Source organism: Monodon monoceros, unplaced genomic scaffold (assembly GCF_005190385.1).
Source record: "Monodon monoceros isolate NGI ecotype Baffin Bay Population unplaced genomic scaffold, NGI_Narwhal_1 Super_Scaffold_18, whole genome shotgun sequence".
Taxonomy (NCBI): domain Eukaryota; kingdom Metazoa; phylum Chordata; class Mammalia; order Artiodactyla; family Monodontidae; genus Monodon; species Monodon monoceros.
In genome coordinates this window covers 150,729,360-150,755,645 of record NW_021703774.1, presented here as the reverse complement: position 1 = coordinate 150,755,645, position 26,286 = coordinate 150,729,360, and the positions used below count along the sequence as shown (strand labels likewise).

Below are 26,286 nucleotides of genomic sequence, written 5' to 3'. Positions count from 1 at the left end.
GACCCAGTAATCCTACCCCAAGGAAGTAATTCAAAAGAAGGAAAATAAAACATTCACAAAGATGTTTAACAGCACTTTTTCTATTAAAGAAAAAACAAAGTTCAAATGCCCAACAGTGAGTATGTTTTTAACACTTGTACACATATGAATAAAGATAAAGGCTGCCGAGTAGACACTGCATTTACATAAAGGTGTTGTAGGTATAATTCATTATCATTTGTATTACGAATAAATAAGAAAAAAGTGGCTGGACAGGACAGTAGAGATTTATTTTCCAATATTCCTTAATTTGGACCCCACCCCCAACCCCTGTGCCAGCTGAGCTTACTTCCCACCATTAGACCAAAATGGTGACTCTCCGCCAGGCAATTACAGCAAAGAACCAGCCCCCTGGTTCAGAGGAAGCAGTGTTTGGTCGATGGCTCTACAGTTTTTATTTTTATCCTAAACTGGTTCCAGCTTCAGAAGCATAAAACTCATGCACTTGGTCACTTGAGACTTTTGAAAAGCACCAACCAATGTGTTAGTTGATTTGGACCTTAAGTGCCACTACCCACCAGAGAAGCTCTCACTAGATTCCAAATCTGTTATTTATTTTTCAAAGATCAAAAAAAGAAACAACTTATCAGAAAAAGGCCATCCTCGGAATACTCTTAAAACCTCTATTCAGCTTTTGGCTCATATATGAAATTATAAATAAATATAACCTCCCCAACCAGGTGTGAGGCTTAACCAGCAGCTTCTGAGGCCTGGTCTGTAGCGTTCAGAAAGAAACTTTGCCTTAAAAGGTCAGACTAGTAACACTGTAGCCCCAGCGGCCTCTGCCAATGAGGCCTCGCCAACCACCAGCAGTCGGACACATAGTGTCCAGCACCAGTCCTTGGGCCCTCCCTCCTCTGGAGTTTCACAAGCAGGATCCACGTAAGGGGAGCAGCCCATACTTCTGGAGGATGGCCGAAGTACTTTCTAGGGCACTGGGGAGGAAATGGAGGACAGTTAGGGTTTGACTTCTCAAAGCCCCGAGCCCACCAGATTCTGGAGATCAGGGACCTCTAAACTCTTCGATCATACTATGCTCTGTTCATCAAACCCTTGATGAATCCTTTTGAATCCTGAAAAAGCCAGCAAACACCAGCAAACTGAGTTCCACTCCACCCACCACATCTCCAAACCTGCCCGCTCCCCTCAGGGCAAGATAGGAGTGACCACCTTTTTTTGTTTGCATCTCCCAACCTCCCTCAAATCCTATCCCTGTGCCACAGCAAAGAGACTCACCAACCCGGACGAATGATGCCAAACTCTCCAGGCACAGACAAGTCAACCACAGTTGAGCCTAGTCGACACTCGGGGCTCTGGTCGTCCCCAATTGGTCCCCCATCAATGACCAAGGACAAGCGAGGCCAGAGGTCCTGAAATTCCTGAGAAGAGGGAGAGGAAGAGCATGGACACCACCTCTGGCATCTGCAATGTCATACCGCACACAGGGCACCTAAGACAGAGATCACACAGCTCTAAAACAGCAGGCATCTTCCTCTAAGCAGGGTAAGGAACCTCATTTAAACTCTGGATCAGGGCAGGAGAAATGGGGGGGACTCTGCAACTGCACGCCATTGGCACTCAATCCTTGGGCTATGGAAAGGAGTTCCCCTTCAGAACTGTGGACTGAATTGTTAACTGAGCCAGAGCACCACTCTCCACCCTCACCCCACATGAAGGCACTGCAGTGGCAGTTAGGCCTGGGAATTTGGGATGGGGGATCATAAATACCAGTTACTGTGCTGGATAGGTAAGCTGCTTGCCAAAAAGGTAAGAATCCCCATCACCAATGCCTAGGATATAGCCACCAGGATCAAGTAAAGCCTGAGAATAAGAAGGGGTGCTGGGATCTCACTTTCCAAAGCCCCTGAACCCACTCTCTACGTCTGGGCATGGAAACACTTTACTATGAAAGTAAAATCACTTTGCTATGTTCTGCATTTAAGACCAGTAAGGAGAAAAGAAGTATGCTCAGTCAAATTTCTTTGTGTCCTCATTCATTCTAAGCTACTCAGCCGAGACAGGATTAGGACGATCCTTTCTGTCTTTTTTTTTTTTTTTTGGCCACGCTGTGCGGCTTCCAGGATCTTAGTTCCCCGACTAGGGATTGAACCTGGGCCCTCGGCAATGAAAGCGCGGAATCCTAACCACTGGATGGCCAGGGAATTCCCGTGGGTGATCCCTTCTTTGACCTGGCTTGTGACAGAGGTAAGAGAACAGGACCAGGAGTCCCTGGGATAAGTGATTTAACTTTTCAGAGTCTTAACTTTCTTTACAGGAAGTTGTGAAGGCTTATCACCCAACTGTATTCTCCAACGACTGCCATCCCAACAGAATGAGAAAAACATGTACTTATGATGTCTCTTACTGTTAAAAAGACAGTAGGAAAACAACACCAATTCTCCCCCTCGCCTCTCAAACTTTAAAATAAACCTTTTCCGAGATCATTCTGTATTCCCCCACCCCGGCCACCTAGGCAGACTTCCCACCATCAGACCAAAAGGGCAGCTCCCCTGCCAGGCAATTCCAGTGAACCATCAGTCCCTCTGGTTCAGAGGAAACTGTGGCCTGGTGACATTTCCGGGGGGAGGACTGGGTAACTCACCTCAACATTCAGAGAGCTGGTCTGGGAGCTGAGGTTGGCGCTGGTGAGAGCAAGCGGTCCCCCAAACACCTGGGCCAAGTCCTGCATGAAGGCGTGGTCAGGAATCCGGATGCCTACAAGCTATGAGGCAAAGAGAAAGGGGATCATCAGGAAGGTTGAAGGGGTGGGAGATGGCTCTGGCCTGGATCCTAGCGAAAGCCAAACGGCGGAAGTCTGGGGACACAAGAGAAAATCTGACTCACAGGAGTGAAGGGGTTCAGGTCCTTGTTGAGCTCCTCCGAGCGTTCCATCACCAGGGTCACTGGTCCTGGCAGCAGGTCGTTCAGGAGCCCCTCAGGTACTCTCACACGGCAGTACCTGGGAAACAGAGGGGACACAAATCCAACCAAATGAAAGGCACCGCCGGTCCTATTCCAGACTCTAGGCAGATTTAGGAAAGGTGACCCGAGGGACTACAATGGGATCCGCCTGTCTTCCCTGTTCACCCCCAAGAGCTTGAGCAGAAAGCAGGGCTCCAGAGGACCGCCCCAGGCTTGGACCCGCAGGCTACAACAGCTGCACCGCTTTCACGCTCCACGTTTTACTTTCTTCAAAGCACTCCCTACTAACTTAAGCTACCGTGGTCCCCCTTTTTTCTTAAACCGTGGGCGTCCCCCCCCCCGCCCATTACCACAAAAACGCCAGAAGAATAGGGACCCCGCCTGCCTCGTTCATCGCTGCGCCCCCGATCTCGTTCAAGGCCTGGCAGACGCTAAGCGCTCCATACACGTTTCCAGTTCCGGATTCCCGGGTGAGCCTGGACAAGCCCCTCCCGCTCTCCGCGCCTCAGTCTCCCAAGCCTGTCACCGGAAACCCCTCCCGCGGTGCCGCCCCCAACAGGGCCGGGTCGGGGCGTCCTCACCTGTAGACGTCGGCCACGCGGCCCAGGCACACGGCCAGCGGCTTGGTCTCGCTGCGGCCCTTGACGCGGTACACGACGCCCAGTGCCTCCGAGCAGCTCGCCGAGCAGGCCAGGCCGTACAGCGTATCGGTGGGGACGGCCACCACGGCGCCGGCGCGCAGCTCGGCCACGGCGGCCCGCAGCGCCTCAGTCCAGCCGGCGCGCTCCGGGTTTGCGGCCCGCACGGCCCCGCTCCCCGGGAGCCGGAACAGCCGGGCCCCCGGCGCCGCCGGAGCGGGGCTCGGCGGACGGAGAAGGCGTCCGCTCCGGGCGGAGCCCGCCGGCCCCTCGCTCAACCCTATGCTGGCAGCCACCGCGGCCCTCAGCCCCGTGCACGGACCCGCCGGAGACATCCGCCCAGGCCTGCTTCCGGGAGGAAGTGACGCGCCCAGTCATCTTCCGGTCTGGGAGGCTCCGCCCCACCACCGTGCTGGGCAACTTAAAGGGACCGCGACCCCCAGGAGGATTGAAGGAGACCGGTGGGGACGGGGCGGGGCGCAGCTTTGCGGAGCCTTAGCGCAGGGCTGGGGAGGGGGGGCGGCCGAAAGGGGGGCGGTGGTCGGGCCGCGCAGGCGGAGATGGAATGGGGCCCGGGCTCAGACTGGTCACGGGGGTGAGAGGGGGCCCGTTGGGGCGGGGGGAAAGGGGCTCTGACCCCGCGCAAGCGCCGGCCCTGACCGTCTGTCTCGCTCTCTCCCGGGCAGGGAGGCTGCCGGCGTGGACCGTGGGAAGGCGGGGCTGGGGCTCGGCGGGAGGCCACCCCCGCAGCCGCCCCGGGATGAGCGCGCCCAGCAGCTGCTGGATGCGGTGGAGCAGCGGCAGCGGCAGCTCCTGGACACCATCGCCGCCTGCGAGGAGATGCTGCGGCAGCTGGGCCGCCGGCGCCCGGAGCCGGCTGGTGGCGGGGTCAGTGCCCACCCCGGGCTGGGCCTGGGAGGTGGGGACTGCCCACTGGCCGCACTTGCTAAGTTCTGGCTTCCCCTGGAGGGTGGAAGAGTGTCCCCACCGCTTTATCCCCCACTGCCTTTCAGTTGGGCGAGAGGCTTTGAAAAAGTTAAGTGCTATCCAGATGCCAAGTGGCCATCTCTTGCAGGGCCTAATCCAAGGTCTTTCCTCCCAGCCTCACTTTTTTTCTTTCTTCTGTTCCAATCAGAACGTCTCAGCCAAACCTGGAGCACCCTCCCAGACAGCTGTCTCCGCCAGAGGTGGCTTTCCAAAGGATGCCGGCGATGGAGCTATGGAGCCCTGACCATCCCCGAGCCGGGCGCCCTGACTTCTCTCCCTCCCCAGGGCTGGTAGCTGGACTGTGAACAACTCCCTTTCAATAAAGGGGCCAGTCTTCACTGGCAGTGGCTGGTACTTGGCTCTCAGCCGGGGTGGCAGCTCTGCTAGCAGCTGGGTTCACTCCCACTTCATCCTGGCTGAAGGCAGTGCTGAGCTCTGAAATGTAGCCAACGAATACCCAGTCTGATTACCCAGATTTGGGCAGACCAGCAGTGCTCGCCAGAGTGGTTTGGCCTGCTTTGGGGGATCCAGGTCGTGTTACATGTCCATTTCATGCTTTGGGGGCTCCTAGCCCCACAAAACACTTTTAGCAGAGCCTTGATTAAAAGGAAACCTGCAGACTCTCCTGGTGACCGACCTTTCCTTTCTGTCCCCTCTCTAAAACTCTGATGGCTGGGGAGGGGTGAAGTGGTTGAAAATTGTCAACCATGGGTAGGGCTGGGAAGAAATGCCACAGATACTACCAGATTTAAATAAGCATTTAATTAGGATTTCATTAGTATTTAATATTGCTTTTTCAATTCCAAAAAGTTAAATTTTCACTTCTTAGCAGATATTTTAAAGTACAATATTAAGTTTATACAAAATGAGCAATTAAGCAAACACCATTATTTCACATTCTTCAAAAATACAAATTCATATTTATTCTTTTTTGGGTTTGGAGGTTTCTTCCTTTGGAAGTACTGAACCTGTAACGTTTTCATATCGCTCAGTGGAAGTCTGTTGTTCCCATGTTTCACACTTAAATAAATTTGATAGGCTTTTACATAATCCAAATAAAACTATTTGGGATTTAACCAAGACCTCTGGCCAATGACTAGTGTGTGTCAAAAAAAAGAAGGCTCTCGTGGGTCTTGCTTCTCCTGGCCAGAAGACCTGAGCCAGAGAGTCAGCAAAAACCTGTTTCCAACCACCTTCCCCAAACAGGGACTAGGAGTTTACGGGGAAAGAGAACAGCTACCTTGAACTCTGACCCCTCCCCACCCGCACATTCTCCAAAACACAACAAAGGATGTAGACTGTTGAGTCAAAGAGCGCCCTGGGGAGGCCTGAGGACACGGGGGAAAAGGGCAAGAGAGGCCTCTCTGACTTGGCACCAGTATAAGGATAATAAGAATATTGCAGAAAACACCCCTGGGTTTTGGTGGAAAAAAAGAAAAAGGTTTTATGAAAAATTTCCCCGTAAGAAAAAGTAGAACCTGCATTGAGCTGAGAAAGTGACACGACATCATCACCCAATTTGGGGCCCAGCAGGCACACCACCAAAAGGGCAGTGTGTGGTTTTAAACTTTGCTTCCAGTAAAAAAGCTTGTACTATGTACACACAGACATAAAGATCCAGTTTAATTTGCATTTCTCAGTGCAGACTGAGAAGCCCTCTCTTGAACAGGAGTAACAATGAGAAATGCCCAAACAGTGATCATCAGCTTCCCCAAAGGGTGTGAGAAGAGACAGGGGACCCTTCCTCTAGCCTCGCCCCCAACCTATGCCAGAGGAAACGGGCTAAACTGACTCCCAATCAGAAATATGCATGATTCAGTTTTGTTGCCTCTCCCCTCCCCAGTACTTAGGAATGGTCAATTTCGGATCTATGTCACAGCAGAACCATTTGCATATTGGATCTATGGAAATCTTTCTGCTTTGGCTGAAGTATATTTTAAAACTCAGTTCTTTAGTAGCCTGAGAATTGAAGATAAAATGGGGAGGAGGAGAGGGGAGTGAGGGGAAAGGAAGAAAGTTGATAAAGCAGATTATTAACAGCTTTGTTTACTGGATTCAATGAGGGCTGGAGGCTTTTGCTTAAAGAGCCAACAGGGGCGGTAGGGGGAGCAGTATGGAAATGGCTCATGTTGTTCCCCCCCCCCTCCGGCCCCACCCACGACTGCCACAACCTTCCCCAAACATATTTCTGATTGGTGGTATAGGAAAATTGTAAACTCATTAGCAATACTGTTGCAGTTCCACAAATCAATGGTTTCAGTGACTCTGGAGAAGTCTTTAGGATTAAGAACAATGAACGTGATTACAAATATAAAAGTCTAGAAGGTGCCAGGTGTCTACCTAGGAACAACCAGTTTCTTCCTTTCAGGCATCACTTTGTAATGGTGAAGAAGGGGGAAAAGATGGCAAGGGACCAAGAAGAAGTGATGAAAAAGGGCCTCAACAGCAGAAAACAGGACCCGCAGCAGTTCTTCAGAGAGCCTGAGGGGGCGCCCTTGGGCACACAGGGAAGGCTTGCATAGATTGAGCAGTTGCTGAGAATGCATAATAGTGTTTCCCTATGGACAGCCTCACGGCACAGGGCTGATGGAGTGGAAAAACGCAGCCAGGCCAGGGCCACATGGGACAACAACCATCAAGCTACACATATTGCACCAAGGTAAGTGCTTTTCTTTTCACACCTCAATTTAACTTTTTCTGAGCAAAAAATAAAACTTTGTGGAAAGTATATATGTGTGTGTGTGTATACACACACACACACGAAAGAAATTGCAGCAATTGGGTTAAAGATAAAATAACGTAAAGTGCTTTTTTATTATTTCTTTAATATACCAATATGAGGTTCTGCAAACTTGTCCCTCTGGACACATTCAGCACATTATACAAAGTCTCTCAGGAAAACCCACCCACCCATTATCCCCATCAGTCCGCTGCCTTGACCCTGAAAGTAAACTCTCCAATCTACTGACTCTCCCAGAGGTGGTGAAGAGAAGTCCCTTGCTTCTGCCCAGAGAAGCCTTCACACCTTAAGCCCCTCCTGGACTTTGTACCATGATCTCCTTCTGCGAGGGCGGAGGGGTAGGGGTGGAATTCAATGAATGACACCAATTCCTGTCATCAAACTAGTGATACCCCCACGAGGTTGGCCATACTGCCAGGAAAGGCAGGGCCACTTTCCCTCAATGCCTCACCCACCTGCCTGGGAAGGACCAAATTCACTAAGGCAGTTTGGCGGTGCCAGCCAAAGTTTCCTGCCACCTGCCAGGCCCGTGAACTCCACAATTCCCTAGGCTGACTAGCATTCTGTAAAGGGGCAGTATAACTGGAGATGCTAGTGGGAGCTGGAAGTCTCAATCTACAGGGTAAAAATGATTAAGGTTACCATGGGAAGAAAAAAGGCGTGATTTTACCTGAAGTCTGCACACCTTCCCTAGCCTCACCCTAGGTTCATTCGTGGGTTTGAAAACCACTCTCCATGAAGGCTCTTTGTGGCTCCACTTTAGCCAGCGCCCTCTCTTCTCCAAGATCCTTGACACTAGGGGCCAGGCTGATAGAAGGGACAGGGGCGGGGAAGAGTGCTAGAAGAAGAAGGAAAGGAGAGACTGCCTATCCTGTGGAGTAAACGTACTCTTCACAACCACTCACTAGCATTTTAAGCACATTCTTGATGTTTTCAAAAGCTGATTGGATCTGATGGTCCCCCTTGTAATCTCTAGTACCCTCAAAAGGCAGATACTTCAACTAGGAAAATCTGTCAGCCCAAACACAGTTTCTTCATCACCCCTGATCTTTGGAGCAGAAAAGCCACTGACCTGGGTGGACCCCCAACACAAGCACAGCCTGGGCTGGCCGGAGGGAAGCAATATTTCAACCATGGCACTTCCGACGGCCTTCCCTAGGCTCCTGCTTTCCACCTCAGCTCCCAGGGAACCGAATCTCAAGTGAGCCTAGGACGGGCACGTGGGGAGGTCATTTGGGACCCACATGCTGCTCTCTATCTCGGAAGGTGTGGAGAAAACAGCCAGGGTCCTACCGCAAACCTTCCTATGGGTGCAAGGCCCGGAGACGGCCAAGAACAACCCATGCTCAGCAGCTGGTTTTCCAGGAAGATGAACCACTGCGGTAATAGAAGGTTCCTCCTGCCTTATCAACTTCTGCTGAGGCCAGTGGCCGCCAGAACCCACCAGCCTTTTGGACAGGAGAGTGCAGAGGGTCAAAAAAACCCCGATTCTTGTGACTAGACTCCTGCAATGAGAAACCACCAGCTGCTTGTAGGTAAGCCCATTTCTCCTCATGGCAGTAACATTTACCACCACTGCCCTCTTCTCCAAATCTGCCCCTGAACATCCTGTTAAAGGCAGGGCCTCTGGCTCCCAGGTAGATGATCTGCTCTGGATACTGTCTTGGCTGGCCCTGAGTAATGGCGCAGAGAACAGGAGAGTGACAGATCTCTCCACCTTAGGGACTGCGAAAGGAAGGCAAGTTACGGCTGCTTTCTGCCCGACATCGTTGACTCAGAAGGGCAGCCCTGTTTGTGGCACCCTGCCCCTCGCTCAAGGCAGGGAAGGGGCCCTTGGGAGGCAGAGGCCCAGTCTGGACATTGGGCCATGCCTAGTTTCTGAGCTCAGTGAGTGGGGGGAGCACTCATGACTACACTGACATAGGCAGTTAAGAGAAGCTTTCCATTTTAGTGTGGATTGTATTTTATGTTTTATTTTAAGAGGCAATGACTGACTCAGAGCCAAAGGCAGAGAGATGGATATAATTCTATACACAAATCAAAAAAAATTTTTTTCCTATAATACAACTTAATGAAACATTCCAAATGAGATAACTTATTGCAACATTTCAGGCTTTTTGGTGGAAGGGGAATTTTTTTGTTTTACCCTGAGTAGAAGATCATCGCTTTGTGTTTTTTTCTTTCTTTTTTTGTTTTTTGTTTAGAAATCATATGACTAAGCTGAGCAAGTCACATCCTTCTTTGCACTGTACTAGGCTGTATGCAAAATCCAGAGGGGTGAGAGGCGGAGATGGGAGGGGCAACCAAAGGCCTGGCTGGAACCCGGAACCAGGACACCCGGCCTGCCGATGACACGCCGCCTGAACAGAACTCCTGTAAAGCTGCACCTTCTGATCGGCAAAATGCAGCTCTTCTGCTCTGAGGAAGAAGATGCCCTTCAAGGAAGGCAGACCACCAGCCAGCGACTGGCCATAAACCACATGTCCACTCTAGGACAAAGCAGGGATGTTCCCCGAGAAAAGATCACTGTGATCTGCAAGCCCTGGCAACCAACGGAGAAAGAGAGAACCCGAAGGCAAAGACTGTGATCACATCACTAGAGCCTGTTCTGCACATGTGTCATGGACAGAGAGCAGTCAACAACTTGCCTGGGGTCCCTGCGGAAGCGGACCGTCCCCACGGCCTCGGGCCAGGCTTTCAGCTGCCCCTTTGGGCTGCAGGATGACACCTGCCATAGTCACCCTGAGCTCCACCAACACCAAGCGCAGACAATGAAACCATCTCACGTGATCCCTGTGCAGCTCACGGCTGTCTGGCCTGCCTTTGCCACTTCCCTCTCTGATGGAGTGAGGGTCTGGCCTTCCAAGCAAGGTTCAGCCTCAGACTCAAAAGACACAGGAGCAGCAACACCCGACACACTGAACGCTACTGCCCGGACTACAAAGACCCCAGTGCAAGTGATGGGCAGCATCAGATTGATGGAAACCACACCCTTTCATTTAGAATTTTTATGCATACGGGTAACCTTAATTTCCAAGTTCACATGACAATAAGCGAAAGTGACATACAGTGCAGCCAAACAGTTCATTTATAACTTAGCTTTTTTTTTTGTTTTGTTCCGTTTTTGTTTGTTTTTCTCCAAAGATCAGTTCCTTAAAAATGGATGCTCCTGGGATATGAATAAAGAAAATATGTCTGAAAGGTGAGGATTTCAAACAGTAGATTTCTTCCTCCTTCAAACTGCTGGCCCCACGATGGTAGGCATCGCACCTTCTGCCTCCTGTTCGGCCTCTGTTCCCGGAGGTGAGCACATCCGGCCGGGCCTTTCATTTGGAGAAGCTGCTGGTCAGGCCCATCTCCTCCTCCTCCTGCAGTAGTGCTTCAATGGGAATCAGATTAGACGGCGTGTCCAGGTTCTGGAGGGACAGAAACTCTGACATATCCATGGCACGTAACGTTTCTGTCTGAGGGTCTGAAGGAGTCACTGCTTGTCTGCTTTGCTCACAGGAAGAGGAGGCGGCGGAGGACGACAGGGGGATCGGGGGCGGGGAAAAAGTCTGCGGTGGTAGCTTCAGGCTGGGCTCATCAGGAGGCTGGGCGCTCAGCGCTGGAGCGGGAGGGGAAGGACAGCCCTTCCTCCTGCCGGCCGCCCGCTCCTTGGCGGAGTCCCGGCACGCACACTGACACTGACAGGCCTCCTCTTGCTTGATGATGATCACAGGGACGCTGAGGCCAATCTGCTGTACTGCGCTCCCTGCGAGAGGGCGAGAAAGACTGCTCTTCAAGTAGCCGCAGGGCAAGGGCAAGAAGGACAGGAGGGTGTAGGACTAGCTCAGCACCACGGAGGCGGGAACGACGGAAAGGGTGGATGCCGTGCCATGCTCCAGGGTTGGTTCTGCTTTAAACTGGACCACGTTCCTCCTCAAGTAAGAAGGCTCTGACACTCCCCATCCCCTCCAAGACAGAAAAGCCACACACCATCTAGATGCACCCTGTATTTCCAGCTTCATTTCCGGCCCCTCTCGCAGGCACCCTCCACGCCAGCCACGGTGGATGCCTCCCTTTTCCTGCACGTTCTTCATAGCTCTGGGCTCAGGGGCTCTTCTTTCTCCCTAAACTCTTCTGGAGAACTTACTCTTACTTCTGAGCACCCAGCTCACTGCCCTCCTCTCCTAGCGTCTCCAGGCAGTGTTTGCAGCACGTTTATACCTCAGGGATGGCCCAAGGGCAGCTGCTGTGTGCAGAGCTATTCCACACTGTACCAGGCCATTTAGTCCCGCCTGCCCCAGAGGCTCTGACCTCCTTTAGGACATCCCGCGCTCACCTTCGCAGCCCCGTCTCAGACACACAGCCAGCCTTGTGTGCACGCACATTCCTTCTCTTTTGCATATGTGTGTTGTGCAGATGCACACTCTGAATTCACACAGGCTTTGTATGTCTCAAAAGAGCTAGAGACCAAGGGGCTAAGAGAACAGAATAGGAGGGAGTCAGGAGGCCCAAGAACTAGTGCTTTGGCTTTGCCACAAACTCACTTATGAATTTGGGGGACTCATTTAATCTTTCAGGGCCTGAGTTTCTTAATCTATAAAACAAAGAGTTTGAGAGAGAGGACCCTTTAGCCCTATAAGAGTCTCTGACCCAGATGCTGTTTCTTCATTACTGTAATTAGAAGAGTCCAGTGAATTAACAGCTGCTCTCTTTAGCATTAACTGTGATGTAGACTTTTTTCTGGCTACATTAAAGCCTATATCTGTTTTTTTTATTATTTTATTTTTTTGGCCGTGCAGTGTGGCTTGCAGGATCTTAGATCCCCGACCAGCGATCGATCCCAGGCCCCCTGCAGTGGAAGCACAGAGTCCTAACCACTGGACCACCAGGGAACTCCCTAAAGGCTATATCTGAAAGGGAAAGAACCGTTACTAGTTAAAGAATGTTAAATGTGGTATTTATGCTGTAAGTCCAGTAACTTTCAATAGTTGTAAGAATATTAAATACTCTAATAATACAAATGTGATCAATTTAATTTAAAAAATGTCTGAATCCCGGGCAAAGCAACAATTAACTAACTGTGCCTCAAGGGGCCCAGAGAGTTGCCATCCTTTTAAAGCTAACACAGAATCTCATACCTGTGCTACTGGCTACTGGTACTGCCGTGGTAAAGTACACCTTCTCAACTTTAGATGCTTGCTGCTGGAAAAAAAAAAAAAAATCACATTTATGGCTACTCAGATATGGCAGATCTCCAAGGGCCTAAAGCCTCCCCAGTTGTAATGGTCATCCAAGAGGACAGAAACCCCTCCGTGTTCAGGGATTTTTGTACTGAGCGATGTTTTTGTTTGTGCTCTGACATGAGGTCACTGCACTGTTTGACATTCAGTGCTGAAAATGTAGCCGGCTTTGTCCTCTCCCTACTCCTTGGCTGTCTCCCAGCTGCCTAATCCAGTAGGTTCTGTGCACCCAAAGGCTCCTCCAAGGTTGCTTTTCTCACGTGGATGGTCTTCTCAGACGGAGCCCCAGGGCTAGCGTCCCCTCTAAGCCCTCCACTCCCTGCCAACCCCCAATACTTCCATGAGACTGGAAAGTTCTTTTTTCCCCTCAAGGACTAAGCTGCATGCTAAGAACAGGCTAAGACTCCCTCTCACAGGCAGAAGACCTCCTGTGAAGGCCCTGGGCAGTGTGCTGTAAGCTGCATGGGGCACGTGCTCAAGGGTAGGCCCTGGACTCAGTCACACATGGATTCAAGTCCAAGCTCGGCCACTTAGTTGTTGAGGTCAGGCAAGTAATTTAACCTCTTAGAGTCGCAGTTTCCTCATCTGTAAAAACAGGGACGCCAACCAAAGACTCTCCCAAAGGCCCCCAAAAGGATGAAATGAGATGATGTGTGTGGAGCCCGGGGCACACCGTGAGCATTCAGCAAACACTAGCTATTTATATGATTACCAAGTAGGACTATCGGGTCATGCCCAGAAATCACCCCTCACTTTATTACACTTCCGATTCAACTGGCTATAGGGTTTCTGCTTTCTTCAAGTCTTATATTAAGAAGGGCTTTATCTTTCATCCTTTTAAGGAAAAAAAAGTGCCTCTAAGATGAGTCTAGGAGGAACGTGAAAGCTTCTGGCTAAGTTATAGGAGAGGACACTATAAAATAATGATGGAGAAATGAGACCCATACTTAAATACATGAAAATGAATTGGGTGGAAAAGGAATGAGCTGTTCCATGCAGTTCCCCAGGGCAGATCCAGGAAAAGAAGATTAAAAACTACATGGAGGCATGTGGTTGCCAGAGGGGAGGAGGGAAATAGGTGAAGGAGAGTAAGAAGTGCAAAAATCCAGTTGCAAAATAAATGAGTCATGGGTAGGAAATGTACAGCGCGGGGAATACAGTCAATAAGTATGTAAATCTTAGGATGGTGACATATCGTAACTAGACTTAACATGGTGATCATTTTGAAATGTACAGAAATATCACTATGTCGTGTAGCAGGAACTAACAGAGGTAGGTCAATCATACTTCAAAACAAACAAACAAATTCATTGAAAAAGAGATCAGATATGTGGTTAGCAGAGGCAGGGGTAGGGTGGGGAGAGGGGGAATTGGATGAGGGCAGTCGAAAGATCCAAATTTCCAGTTATAAAGAAGTACTAGGGATGTAATGAGCAATGTGATAAACATAGATTAACACTGCTGTAGGTTAATATGAAAGTTGTTAGAAGAGTAAATCCTAAAAGTTCTCATCACACGCACACATTTTTTTCTATTTCTTTAATTCTGTGTCTGTATGAGATGATGGATGCTCACAAAACTTGTGTCATTGTGCTGTACACCTTAAACTTATACACTGCTGTATGTCAATTATATCTCAATAAAACTGGAAGAAAAAAGAAAAAAATACCACTATCATGAGAAAGTACGATCACTTTCTGTACATAGCCATCAGCAAATATATGAACAATAAAAATAATGAAAATAATTTTCTTTTGTTTTTTTTTTTTTGGCCTCGCCGCACAGCATGCGGGATCTTAGCTCCCCGACCAGGGACTGAACCCGCGCCCCCTGCAGCGGAAGCACGGAGTCTTCACCACTGGACCGCCGGGGAAGTCCCTGAAAATAATTTTGAATAATGAAAACAACAGTACCAACCAGAAAACCCAAATACATGGAGGCAGATTGATTGGGTCATAATGCTGAAAAGACCCTTCCAGTGACTCTGGCCACCTGAGACTGGAACTAGGCTGCCTGCAGAGGTGGTTGGCACCCACCCCATTTATGGAATTTGAGTACTCACTATTTAGCTCTAACCTACCTTTCCAGTTTGTTTGATTGCATCATACATCCACCCAGACTTTCTCCCACTTAGTATATCCTTTTATCCATCTAAATCCTACTCATACTTCAAGGCTCACCTGACCTGTATGCCCAACTAACAAGCCTTTAGTCTCTAAACCCCTCATCTGGCAGCACGATGTAGCAGTCAAGAGCATGGGCTCTGGGATTGGTCTGTCTGTGCTTCGCCACTTGTAAGCTGTGTGACCTTGGGCTAGTCAATTAACTTCTCTGGGCCTCAGCTCTGCACTGGTAAAATCATTATCTACTTCCTAGGCCTGTGGTGATTAAATCATTAAAAAGTACTTAGCATGGTGAGTGACATCTAGAGATACAGACATATAGAGACAATAAAAAGATCAGTGGTTGCTTAGGGAGAGGGGGAGAGGGAGATGGGATGAAGAAGTGAAGCAGAGGAGATTTTTAGGGTGGTGAAGCTATTCTGGATACTGTAATGGTAGATATATGACATCATGCATTTGTCAAAACCCACAGAACCATACTATACCAAGAGTGAACCCTAAGGTAAACTATGAACTTTAGTTAATAGTAATGCATCGATATTAATTCACCAATTATAACAAATGTACCACACTGATGCAAGATGTTAGTAAAAGGGAAAACTAGGCTGGCGGGGGCAGGGAGCAGGAAGTGTATGGAAATTCTCTGTTCTACCTGTTCAATAAAACCTAAAAAAACCATAATCTAAAAATAAGGTACCTAAGGTAATGACTGGCACGTTAGACCCTCGATTTTAAAAAGTGCTTAGTTAGCACAGTAAGCCTATACACATTAGTAAGGGCTCAATAAATTACAGCTATTGTTATTTTTTATTACCATTATTTTCATTTGACACTTTACCTACTGGTAGTGTTAACTTTCTTTTAGGCATTTTAGCCTTTTTAACTAGAATATAGGTTTTTATGAAAAAGAGATCGTGGTTTTTTCACTTTTCCATATCCCCAAGAGTATCCTGTGTGGTATCTGATAAATAGCAGGCCCTCAAAATATATTCAGTTGAACGACCAAGTCATTTCCTTAGTCATCAAGACCAACACTTTGGTAGAAAATGGCACTGCGGTTTGCTCTGGGAGCACAGATCACTTCTCTGACTTGGCTACTGCTGTCTGCTTCCATCTGATGGGGTCACACCAGTCCCTCATCCCAGTCTGGACTCTGCCTTGGATAAAAACCCACTTTCCTGAAATGTTCTCAGGCTCTCCTGTCCTAGCTGACAGGATTAGACCACAGCTGAAATATCCAGGTAAACTTGAAGGCTGTTTCTCTGCCCCGACCCCTCCACTGCAGGTACTGACTGCAGCATTCCTGGGTTTATACTTGATTATGGGGAAATGACTAAGTGTTAGAATGACATGTTTCAGGGTGGATATGACAGCCATTTTCCTTTTTGAAGTAAAAGCCTCTGAACATGTCACCCATGGAAATACACTTCACCCCACTGGATCCATTTCCACATAATACTTACAATTTGTTCTTGGGTGTGTGGTGAGCTGGTGGCACCATTCAGTATCCACTGTAAGTTCTGTTCTCCCATGACGAGGCTGGGCTGCAGGAGAGCCGTGCTGGGAGTCGGGGTGATGGTTATAGTGGGATTACTAGTCAGGACGGAGTTGGCATCCAGGGGCAGAGTCTGGACCATGGCCGGCAGGGGCTCAGTAGTACTCTGTGGTTGAGGCGGTGCTGCCATGGCTGACGCCACTGCCGCTGCTGACGCCAAAGCCCCAGCGACAACAGAAAGTCCCGGCACGATGGGCTGCGGTGCCTGGGGGTGCGGAAGAAACTCTTGATGATTAGCAGCAAACTGTGTGCTGTGGGGAACAGGCACTTCTGGAGGTTGTAAGAGAGCAGGGGGGTTGCCAAATGCAGCTTGCTGGGAACCAGTTCCTAGGGAGGGAGCAGGCAGAGGAGCAGACGGTGCTGAGGCTGGTAGTAGAGGCTGGGGTGGCTCGGAGATGCCAGGCTGCAGTATAAGTGGAAGAGATAAAGATGCTGAATGTCTTGTGGATGGCGGAACATCACTGACTGACTCTGCATCACCATTAAAATTTTCAATCAAGGCAGCTGGCAAGAAAAAGAAATAGAAATATATATACATATTCCAAGCCTTATATGAGCCACAAAAACACAGTCATTATGGGCTACACCAAAGACAGCTGAAGTCTGTTACAACTGATTCCTCCAATGCTGGCAGGCTGGCTTTCTGCTTTTCATTTAACAACCCCTCTGGTCAAAGCACCAGGCTTCACGATCAACCTCACTTTCTAAACGTGAAGACGTAGTATGGGTCTAACCGTAAAAAAAATCTTTTCTGGAAAAGAGCTTAGACATCCTTTTCTTGGCATATGATCAGTGAACACACTTTCTGACTACTGAAAGTGAAGCGTCACGGACAGATTTTCATTCAAACACTATCTGATCTACACATCTGAAGTTTGGTTTGTGGATCCTGCCCACTCATGAACGGAGGTGTCACATCAGGAGAAAGAGCTCACAACTCCTCTCACTTTTTAAAGCCAACAAGAGCTTTTGGAAAAGGGGACCCTCTTCTTTTGAGGGTCCAGGAAAAGTAGATCCTCAAGTAAACTCTTGATGAGGGAAGTAGGGGAAAAAAAGATGGAATTGAACTGAAAAGCCCATCCTTTTCTGACCCCTCACTGAAAGTACACTTCATTAAAGGAACTGAAATATTTCACTGTGCTTGACATCTACACTGTGTCAACAAGTGTGAATTCCCATTCCCAGTGCAGAGATTTGGGCAGGAAGAGAGTCTGTATAACAAACCTGTCTGTTGAGGATCTTCCTGAATTGCTGGATCATCTGACTTCTGGAACACTGGTTCAAAGATGATTGCTGGTGAAAGTGTGCTGAAAGTGTTCTGGCCCTGTGTCAGAGACAGAGACAAAGGTGTAAGGCTCGCCATCCGAAATCAGGTCTTCACCACGAGAGCACACAGAGCAGCAGAACTAGAATAATCTCTGGGGCTTCCCTGGTGGCGCAGTGGTTAAGAATCCGACTGCCAATGCAGGGGACATGGGTTCGAGCCCTGGTCCAGGAAGATCCCACATGCCGTGGAGCAACTAAGCCTGTGCGCCACAACTACTGAGCCTGCGCTCTAGAACCCGTGCGCCACAACTACTGAGACTGTGTGCCACAACTACTGAAGCTTGCACACCTATAGTCCGTGCTCTGCAAGGAGAAGCCACCGTAATGAGAAGCCCGCGCACTGCAACGAAGAGTAGCCCCCGCTTGCCGCAACTAGAGAAAGCCTGCGCGCAGCAACAAAGACCCAACACAGCCAAAAATAAATAAATAAAAATAAATAAATCTATTAAAAATAAAAACTAAATTACTAGAATGATCTCTGGATATGCTTCTTGTTTCTAACTTCTCCTTTCCCAAGGTGACATTTATTTCCCTAAGCCTCAGATGCTGAAGATCTGGGTCCTCAAACACTCTAAAGCAGGAGTCGGCAAACTGACTTGCCGGCTGAATGTCTGTTTCTGTAAATAAAGTTGTATTGGAACAGGTACTTTCTGTTCCTTTCTGGATTGTCTAGGTTGCTTTTGCACTGCAGTGGCAGATTTGAGGAGTTGTGACAGGGGATGTATGGGCCACAAAGCCGAAAATATCTGGCGCTTTACAAAAATTTTGTTGACCCCTGCTCTAAAAGACCAAATTCTACATAAAAATGGGGTTGTATAACATTACTTGGAACTTGCTTTTCTCATGTAATAACATAATAATAACACAATAATAACATATTGTGAATATCTTCCAAGGATATTACACAATGTCTATGCTATTCTAATATGTACACATGGTAGTGAATCAAACAATATAAGGAAACTTACAATGACAGACAATAGCGATGGCCTTAGACTCACTACTGTTTGTCATTGCAAGTTTCTTTGTAACTTACAACTAAGAAAAGGTCAGAGGCATTTATGAAAAAGTAAGACATGAGAAAACAAAAGAGAGCACCTAGTGACCCGAGGGCCTGACTGCTGACAGGCACCACCTCCAGGCTTACCTTCAGCTAAGGGAAGGGGAAAAACAGCAATTCTTTTCTCTGCAGCCCACCACCACTTCGCATTTTGTGCCGCAAGGGTGGCAAAGGCAACCACGTTCAAGAGCCCAGGGAGCAACAGAAAGAAGGGAAGCAGAGGGCAGGGGCTGTGGCAAAGCCTTGGCCACACTTGCGGGCTCAGCTGAGGGCGGCCACGGGCCACACACAGGGGGCCACCAGAGCTCGCGGCGGTTCAAAACCTGGACTTTTACGTGAAACCTACTGATTTATAATTGAAAACAAGCAACGGAAACAATTTCAAAGCACGGTACAGACCGCACAAAACCTGTCTTCAGGCTAGACTCTGACCTGGTGCCAGCCTGAGCTTTAAGGGCATTTTGCACCAGCTTTGCTTCTGGGAGGGGGAAGGATCTCTTTGGGGCTGGGCGGAAGCACGGCGAGTGGAGCTGTCCACCAATCTAGAGGGCCTCTGAGATGAACTGCCCACTTGAGCCAAGAGGGTCCAATTATTCTACCATGACTCCACAACTGGCAGAATGAGAGGGGCAGTTCAGTGAAGCTGATGGCCAGCATGGTAGAAGCTGAAGGCAGAAACCTATGTAAGGCTTCCAGCTTCTAGTCCAGAGGGAGTTAAGAATCACAGGCCAAAACAGTGCCTTCAAACTTTTCATCATGACACAAAGTAGGAAATATATATTTTATATATATATATTTCATGTTACATACGTATCTGTATGTACGACTGAAACAAAACTCTATGAAACAGATCCTATCCTTACTACGTGCAATGTCTTCTGATATTTTCTATTCTACTGATGTCCTTAAAGTGTTGATTATAAGCCACTATTTTATAACCCAATAAAGATGTGCCACCCACTTTGAAAAATGGTGAGCTAATGACTACCACTAAGCTATAATTACAGCTTTGCAACTCCTTTACGGTTGTTTTTTTTGTTCTACCTGTTTACGAATCATTATCAGGAACAACACTGTTAAAAAAAGGAATGAGTCCGTGTGACTTCAAAAGATTATGCGCAAGAATGTTTACAGCAGCACTCTCAGTGGCTCCAAACTAGAAACTATCCAAATGCCCAAGGGCAGTCGACCAAACGAACTCTATTATATTCATTTAGTGTAATACTGTTCAACAATGAGAATGAATAATCTATTACTAAATGCAACAACATGGATTAATTTCTCAAACAAAACGTTGCAAGAAAGAAGCCAGCACAAACGAGTATATACCACATGATTCCGATTATACAAATCACAAAAACAGAGAAAACTCATCTTAGGTTGTGAGAAGTTATGACAGTCGTTATCCTTAGGGAGAGGTAATGGCTGTTAGGGGGACTGAGGGGGGTCTTCTGGGGTGCTGGGAATGTTCTGTTTCTTGATTTGGGTGCTGGTTATCTGGATATGATGAATTGTGATGATTCATCAAGGTGTACCTGATAGGTGTACTTTTCTGCATGTATATTATACCTCAATAAAAAGTTTTTCTTAATTAAAAGAAAAAAAGAAAGAAAAAAGGAAGGTGCTGAGGGGACTGTGACTCAGTCACTACCAGGCTTTAGGGCAACAACCCTGGGGGCAGAGTGGGAACTGCCCCCCAAAGTAGAGGAGACAGAACAGGCTAAGCCTCTGGGGCCTGGAGCAAAGAGACACAAGAACACTGAGCCATCTGGGAACAGGATGGATCCTGAAGCTCAGGCGCCAAAAGGCCCAGCGGGCCACTCCCCAGCACTTCAGCCCAAGTTCACTCCTAGGACACAAGCATGTGGCTGCCCAGGAAGCTGTAAAATGATGATCTCACAAAAATATATCATTTGATTTTAACAATTCATCATCTTTTTTTTTTTTTTTAAGCAAGCAGAGCAAAATTAATCCTATTACTTCAAGGAACTGTGGTCTTAGTTGAAAGACTAAAAATGAGCCTATTTCCAATTCTGGGATAAATGCTGGGTGACAACGAGACAACATATAATTTGATTCCAAGGGAGAAGAGCAGGCCTCTCTCTTGCTGCTGTAAATTATGGCAGAAAAAGCTTTCCTTTTTTTTTTTTTTTTTTAACAAGTACTCAATGTCCCCTCATATGATTCCTCACCTGGTGACCCCAGGGCTTCAGAAAGCTCCTCAGTCATATGTCACAGCCCCAGCCAGGGAGTGGATGCCTAAACCATTTCATATGATCTCTTGAAATTAAGGAGATATTATACCCAGAAATTTTAGGTTGTGTGGCTTAGAGGGCAATCTTGGCCACACAGTGCATCAGTTTCATTTAGAGCATTAGCTCTGAAATGTGAATATGCCAAACAATCATATGAAGTGCTTCTTTAATGTTTTTCTTTGTTCTTCAGATTGGCTAATTTCTACTGATCTCTCTTCAACTTAACTGATTCTTTCTTCTGTCATTTCCAACCTGCTGTTGAGCCCATCCGGTGAATTTTAAAATTTCAATATATTTTCAGTTCCAGAATTTCCATTTGGAACATATTTTTTTTTATAGTTTCTATTTCTCTGCTGAGATTTCCTATTTATTAAATCATTACAAGCATATTCCTTTATGTGCTTGAGCGTTTAAGAGCTACTTAGAAATGTCTGTCCACTAATTCTAATTTCTAGCTCATCTTTCTAGCTCATCTATGGGGTCAGTCTCCATACATTACCTTTTCTCTTGAGTGGGGGTAATGTTTCCCCATGTCTTTTTTTTTTTTTTAATATTTATTTATTTATTTGGCTGCACCAGGTCTTAGTTGCAGCACGTGGGATCTTCGTTGTGGCATGTGGGATTTAGTTCCCTGACCAGGGATCGAACCTGGGCCCCCTGCACTGGGAGGGTGGAGTCTTAGCCACTGGACCACCAGGGAAGTCCCTTCCCGTGTCTTCTTATGTTCACAAATTTTGGATAACCCTGGACATTGCAAATGATATGTTGTAGAGACTAAGGATTCTGTTATACTTCTTGGAAGAGTATTTGGTGTTTGCTTTAACATTCCGGTGACTTGGCTATGCTCCAACTCCAAGCTCTGTCTTCCCTGCAGTGGATGGCAGCAGTAATCTTTGTCCAGCTCTTTAGCCTGAGCTGGGCTGCTTAAGTGTCTGCCCCACACACCCACAGTTCAGGGGTCAACTAGAGATTTGGACACAGCTTATACACAGAACTCAGGACGCCCCCCGTTGTGGCTCTCTCCTTTCCAGGCCAACCCCCCCGACTTTCCAGGTGCTGTGGTAGCCCTGAACTCTGTCCTCTGGTTAGTCAAGCCAGTAAGAGGGAGTGTTTACTGAGCCTGGGCCATCTTGTTTGGTATCAACCAGGACTTGCCCTGAGATGGATAAACCATAAAGCCTGAAGACCCATCCAGTGCCTTTGCTATCTTCCCAGTGGCCCCTTCTTCCAAGCGTTACCTCTGCCTGTTTGGGTTGCTCTCTGGTGCCTTCAAGTAGTTGTTTTTATATTTTGTCCAGCATATACAGTTGTTTTCTGTGGGAGGGCAGGTCTGATAAGAGCAGTTCTGCCATTATCGGGAGAACCCAGGCCTTGGTGTGCTAATATAAAATTGCAGTGTCAGGTGCCCCTTCCAGAGGATACTCAGTTGGTTTGGGAGAGGCCCAAGAACCTACGTTGCAGAAGAGGCGCAGATGACTCCACCATTCACAATTTGAGAAACACTTTTTCACAGCATTCCTGAGTCACTCAGTCTCTGTTCAAATCCTTCCTATCACATGGATTCCTCCTTATTTATTATGCATATACTCACAGAAAATCTGACCTAAGCTATATTTACTTACCAGAGAGAAACAACAAAAAATGCACACTTAACCACTAGTGTCGGTGACCCAGTAAAGCTCACAGATCCTCTTGAAGGAGCATAAGCTCAGGACTGATGCGGCAGTTTGCAAGATACATCGTGGAGCCATGGCAATGGCAGAGGGAACCAAAGCAAGCAGATCAAGAGACACTGGTGTTGTCCCCTAGCAGAGGGCCTGTAGAGGAGGTCCTCTGCAGAACCCCCGTGTAGTGAGCTCAAAGAAAGGAAAAAACTGACTTCGGTCAGACTGGCAGGGCTTGAGAAAAGTCTGGAAACGGAATCCTGGCTCCCCCTTACAGTGGATGAATTTTAAGCTCCTCAAGGACAGACCACAGCTACTTCACCACCACCACAAGCTCAGCACCAGCACTCTGCCCGACGGAGTAGCCACTCAAGAAATATTTGCTAAATGAATAAAGACAGACATTTTCTGCGGCAGGAGGTTATCAAGTGAGTGATCTAGGTCAAAAGGCACTACACGTCAGAGAGAACAACCTCTCCAATGAGAGCTCTTACCAGGAAACAAGAGCAAAACACCCTGAATGGTTAGTAACTGAACACAACTCAATCTGAAAGACTTCAAAGACTGGCCCTCCTCAATTTTCCCACCAAAGGGAGGGCTCAATTCTTGCACTTATTTTAATGGCACCCATAATCACAGGTACACTTACTGTATTGGAATTTTCTTGAAATTCGGAATCTGTGGACAGAAGGCTTAAATTCCTCAGACAAAGTGAGTGATTTGTATCCTGTGAAAGAAAAAAAAAAAATCTAATTAAGTAACAAAAAAAATCAGGATTTATAGTAGCCTATCAGGTAATGAAACACTTGATTAGAGTGTCCCTAAGGTTCCAAATGTCTAGAGAGTAAAAAACCATTCAAAGCAAGGGCTATGTGAATTATTTCCATTTTTAAAATCCTGATATTCTTAAGAAGAAATCTCTTACATTCTTAAAGATAGTTAATAGAGTTTAAGAATTATCTCATGACTCAGGCTCCAGAGTAACAAAAGCTATAATAACATGAAATGGATAATATTTGTATAATTGGTCCTACCACTGATAAAGCAATTTCACATGACCTCATTTACTATTCATATAAACCTTCGAATTATTACTTCACATTCCCATTTTAAGTATGAGAAAATTAATGCTAAGACTAGCAGTGAACTGTCCAAAAATCACACAGCTAATTAGCATAACAAAACCCAGTGCTTCTGACTGAAAGTCCATCTTCCTTCCATTACATCACTGTGTCCCCAACATGGGCATATCGGGGACGCTTACTCAGAGTGGTACTGAGGGGTTATTATTCATATATGGCTGTCTGGGCTAACTCTGAATTCTGGATTCCTAGAATGCCAGTTGGAATTCACATACTTCATGTGGTAACCCTGCTTTACCTCATGGATCAGTTGTTCCCATCCACGCGTGCATTCAACAAATACTCACTGAGCATCTACTATGTATTAGGCACTGTTCCAGGCCCAGGGATACAATAATAAAGAAAACAAAGTCCCCGCCACCAGAGAGCTTACATTCTAGTGTGGGGAGGGGGTGCAGACAAAAAAACCAAATAAATATACAGTACACAAGATGATGATACGTGCTACGGAGGGTAAGCGGAGTAGGGAAGGCCAGGGTAAGAGCTGCCCTTTTATTAGATTAGGGAAGGCCTCTTAGATAAGGTGGACTTTGATCAGATACTGAAGGAAAGAGGGCATGGGCCATGCACATACGTGGGAGAAGTGTTTCACACAGAGTATAGCAAGTACAAAGGCTTGGAGGCAAGAGTGGGCTTCCCTTGTTCGAGGAACCACAAGGTGGACGGTACGGCTAAAGTGAAAGGAAGTGATGTAAATGAGGTGAGAGAAGTGACCAGGACAGAGTGTCTAGGGCCTTCTGGACCACTGTAAAGATTCTTTTACTTTAAGTGATACAAGAAGCTACTGAAGGGTTATGAGCAGAGGACAGACATGGACAGAGTAGCAGTGGGGAGAAGAGTGGGAAAGGTGCTAAGAAAACCACTTAGCAGGTGACTGCAGTAATCAGGCCAAAAAATGACAGTGGTTTGAATGAAGTAATCACATCAGATTCTAGATATATTCTCAAGGTAGGGTTGATAGACTTTGCTGGTGGGTAGGGGGTATGAGGGAAGAAAAGGAGTCAAGAATGACTCTAAGATTTTTGGCCTGCTCCACTAGAAAAACAGAGGTGCCATTTACTAAGATGGGATAGACTGCACCATTTACTAAGATGGGGTAGACTACAGGAGGAATAGGTTGGGACATGTCAAGACTGGGAAACCTAGGTGACAGCTGGGTGGAGACATCAAGTAGAAGGTTAATCTGGGCTAGAGATACAAACTTAGGACTCAAAGGCAATCTCGATTACATTGAAAGACTGAGACTAGAGGAGATTCCCTCCCCTGGGGAGCGAACAGCCATCCAGAGTAGGTGAGGTCTGGGCAATGTGCACTAGGGCCCTCCAATGCATAGAGACTGTGGCAAGAAACTGTCCTCAGATTGTTACAAAAACAAGAAAATTGATCATGACTTCATAAATGCAGCTTTGTACACAAAGACTCTCAAATCTTAGTATTTTCATCTGGTTTTACAGAGGAAGAGACTGAGGCGCAAAGAAGTCATTTGCCTAAGGTCATGTGACTAGTTGTGGAGCGTGGATGTGAATTCACACTCTTCGCAACCAGTGCTGGGGTTTTTTTGTTTGTTTGTTTTTTTTGTTGTACGCTGGCCTCTCACTGTTGTGGCCTCTCCCGTTGCGGAGCACAAGCTCCAGACACGCAGGCTCAGCGGCCATGGCTCATGGGCCCAGCCGCTCCACGGCATGTGGGATCTTCCCGGACCGGGGCATGAACCCGTGTCCCCTGCATCGGCAGGCGGACTCTCAACCACTGCGCCACCAGGGAAGCCCAACCAGTGCTGTTTTTGCCTCTTACGACACAGGGGTCAAGAACCAGGCTCTGGAATCAGCCTGCCTGCCTAAAGGGGACTAATTACAAGTTTTGGATATTTAGGCAAGTTATTTAATTTCTCCTTGCCTCAGGTTTCTTTATCAGTGATATGGGAATAATAACAATACTGACCTCTTGTGAGTGAGATAATTCACATAAAAACAGCACAGTACTTGGTATATAGTAAAAATTCAGTAAATATTAGTTATTGTTACTAATAAAACATAGGGGGAGTTATTACTAATAAAACACATTCAAATCACAGTCCTTATAAAGGGATCCTTTGTTCTTTAAATATTAGAAACCACAGAATTAAATGATGCTGCCTTTCCCCAAATCAAAACTGTATTACATACTTTAACTGTATTACATACTTAACTGTATTACATACTTAACTGTATTACATACTTTAACTGTATTACATACTTTAACTGTATTACATGCTTTAAGAACCGCATTATTCAAAAGAGGGTCAGTGTGCTTCAGTTTATCTATGAAATAGCAAAATAATAGCAGTTCTCAGTTCCTGGGTTCAAAAGACACAAGGTAAGTTACCCAATACCATATCAGAAGTAATAACAGTAAATTTATCCCAGGACCTCTCTGGAAAGAAGCTGTAGAGGAGAGGGAAATGTGGTGGAAGGGCTTGGTAAAGAACAGACAAAACCACCTAAAACTCTGCAGAGTCTTGTTCTGTGGTTTAGTGCCTTAAGGCGGTGGCTCTCAAACCTTTCGGTCTGCAGACAATTCAAAAGGGCAGGGGACCCCCCAGACTCCGCCTGGTTCTCCAATGATGGA

General features: G+C 47.2%; 3 protein-coding genes across 5 annotated transcripts in view; 1 reads left to right on the top strand and 2 right to left on the bottom strand.

Moving 5' to 3' along the window:
* Window positions 1-48: 48 nt before the first annotated feature.
* Window positions 49-4,028, bottom strand: YRDC (yrdC N6-threonylcarbamoyltransferase domain containing). The gene is made up of 5 exons (XM_029230883.1): window positions 3,543-4,028; window positions 2,884-2,998; window positions 2,642-2,761; window positions 1,276-1,418; window positions 49-974 (listed from the first exon to the last, which is right to left on the bottom strand). Exons 1-5 carry the CDS (start codon window positions 3,932-3,934, stop codon window positions 905-907), a joined length of 840 nt encoding a protein of 279 aa, XP_029086716.1. The 5' UTR covers window positions 3,935-4,028; the 3' UTR covers window positions 49-904.
* Window positions 3,541-5,211, top strand: CUNH1orf122 (chromosome unknown C1orf122 homolog). Its single transcript, XM_029230884.1, has 3 exons — window positions 3,541-4,194; window positions 4,286-4,487; window positions 4,735-5,211. Exons 1-3 carry the CDS (start codon window positions 4,160-4,162, stop codon window positions 4,828-4,830), a joined length of 333 nt encoding a protein of 110 aa, XP_029086717.1. The 5' UTR covers window positions 3,541-4,159; the 3' UTR covers window positions 4,831-5,211.
* A 2,299-nt stretch (window positions 5,212-7,510) lies between these two features.
* Window positions 7,511-26,286, bottom strand: part of MTF1 (metal regulatory transcription factor 1) — a 38,186-nt gene continuing 19,410 nt past the window's right edge. Inside the window, exons 7-11 of one of the 3 annotated variants that reach the window (XM_029230622.1) lie at window positions 23,187-23,264; window positions 17,457-17,556; window positions 16,141-16,736; window positions 12,453-12,516; window positions 7,511-11,080 (exon numbers count right to left, since the gene is read on the bottom strand). In XM_029230622.1, coding sequence (XP_029086455.1) covers window positions 10,653-11,080; window positions 12,453-12,516; window positions 16,141-16,736; window positions 17,457-17,556; window positions 23,187-23,264 — 1,266 coding nt within the window. In that variant the 3' untranslated portion in view covers window positions 7,511-10,652. Of the gene's footprint in view, window positions 11,081-12,452; window positions 12,517-13,228; window positions 14,433-16,140; window positions 16,737-17,456; window positions 17,557-23,186; window positions 23,265-26,286 lie in introns of those variants that run through there. The other 2 variants (XM_029230620.1, XM_029230623.1) reach the window with 2 other exon arrangements.

Coding starts and splice junctions, on each gene's coding strand:
- YRDC (XM_029230883.1), bottom strand. CDS start 3,934: ATGTCTCCGGCGGGTCCGTGCACGGGGCTGAGGGCCGCGGTGGCTGCC. Junction 2,999..3,542: donor CGCGTGGCCGACGTCTACAG/GTGAGGACGCCC, acceptor TCTGTTTCCCAG/GTACTGCCGTGTGAGAGTAC. Junction 975..1,275: donor GGCATCATTCGTCCGGGTTG/GTGAGTCTCTTT, acceptor TTTCCTCCCCAG/TGCCCTAGAAAGTACTTCGG.
- CUNH1orf122 (XM_029230884.1), top strand. CDS start 4,160: ATGGAATGGGGCCCGGGCTCAGACTGGTCACGGGG. Junction 4,195..4,285: donor GGCTCAGACTGGTCACGGGG/GTGAGAGGGGGC, acceptor TCTCCCGGGCAG/GGAGGCTGCCGGCGTGGACC. Junction 4,488..4,734: donor CGGAGCCGGCTGGTGGCGGG/GTCAGTGCCCAC, acceptor TGTTCCAATCAG/AACGTCTCAGCCAAACCTGG.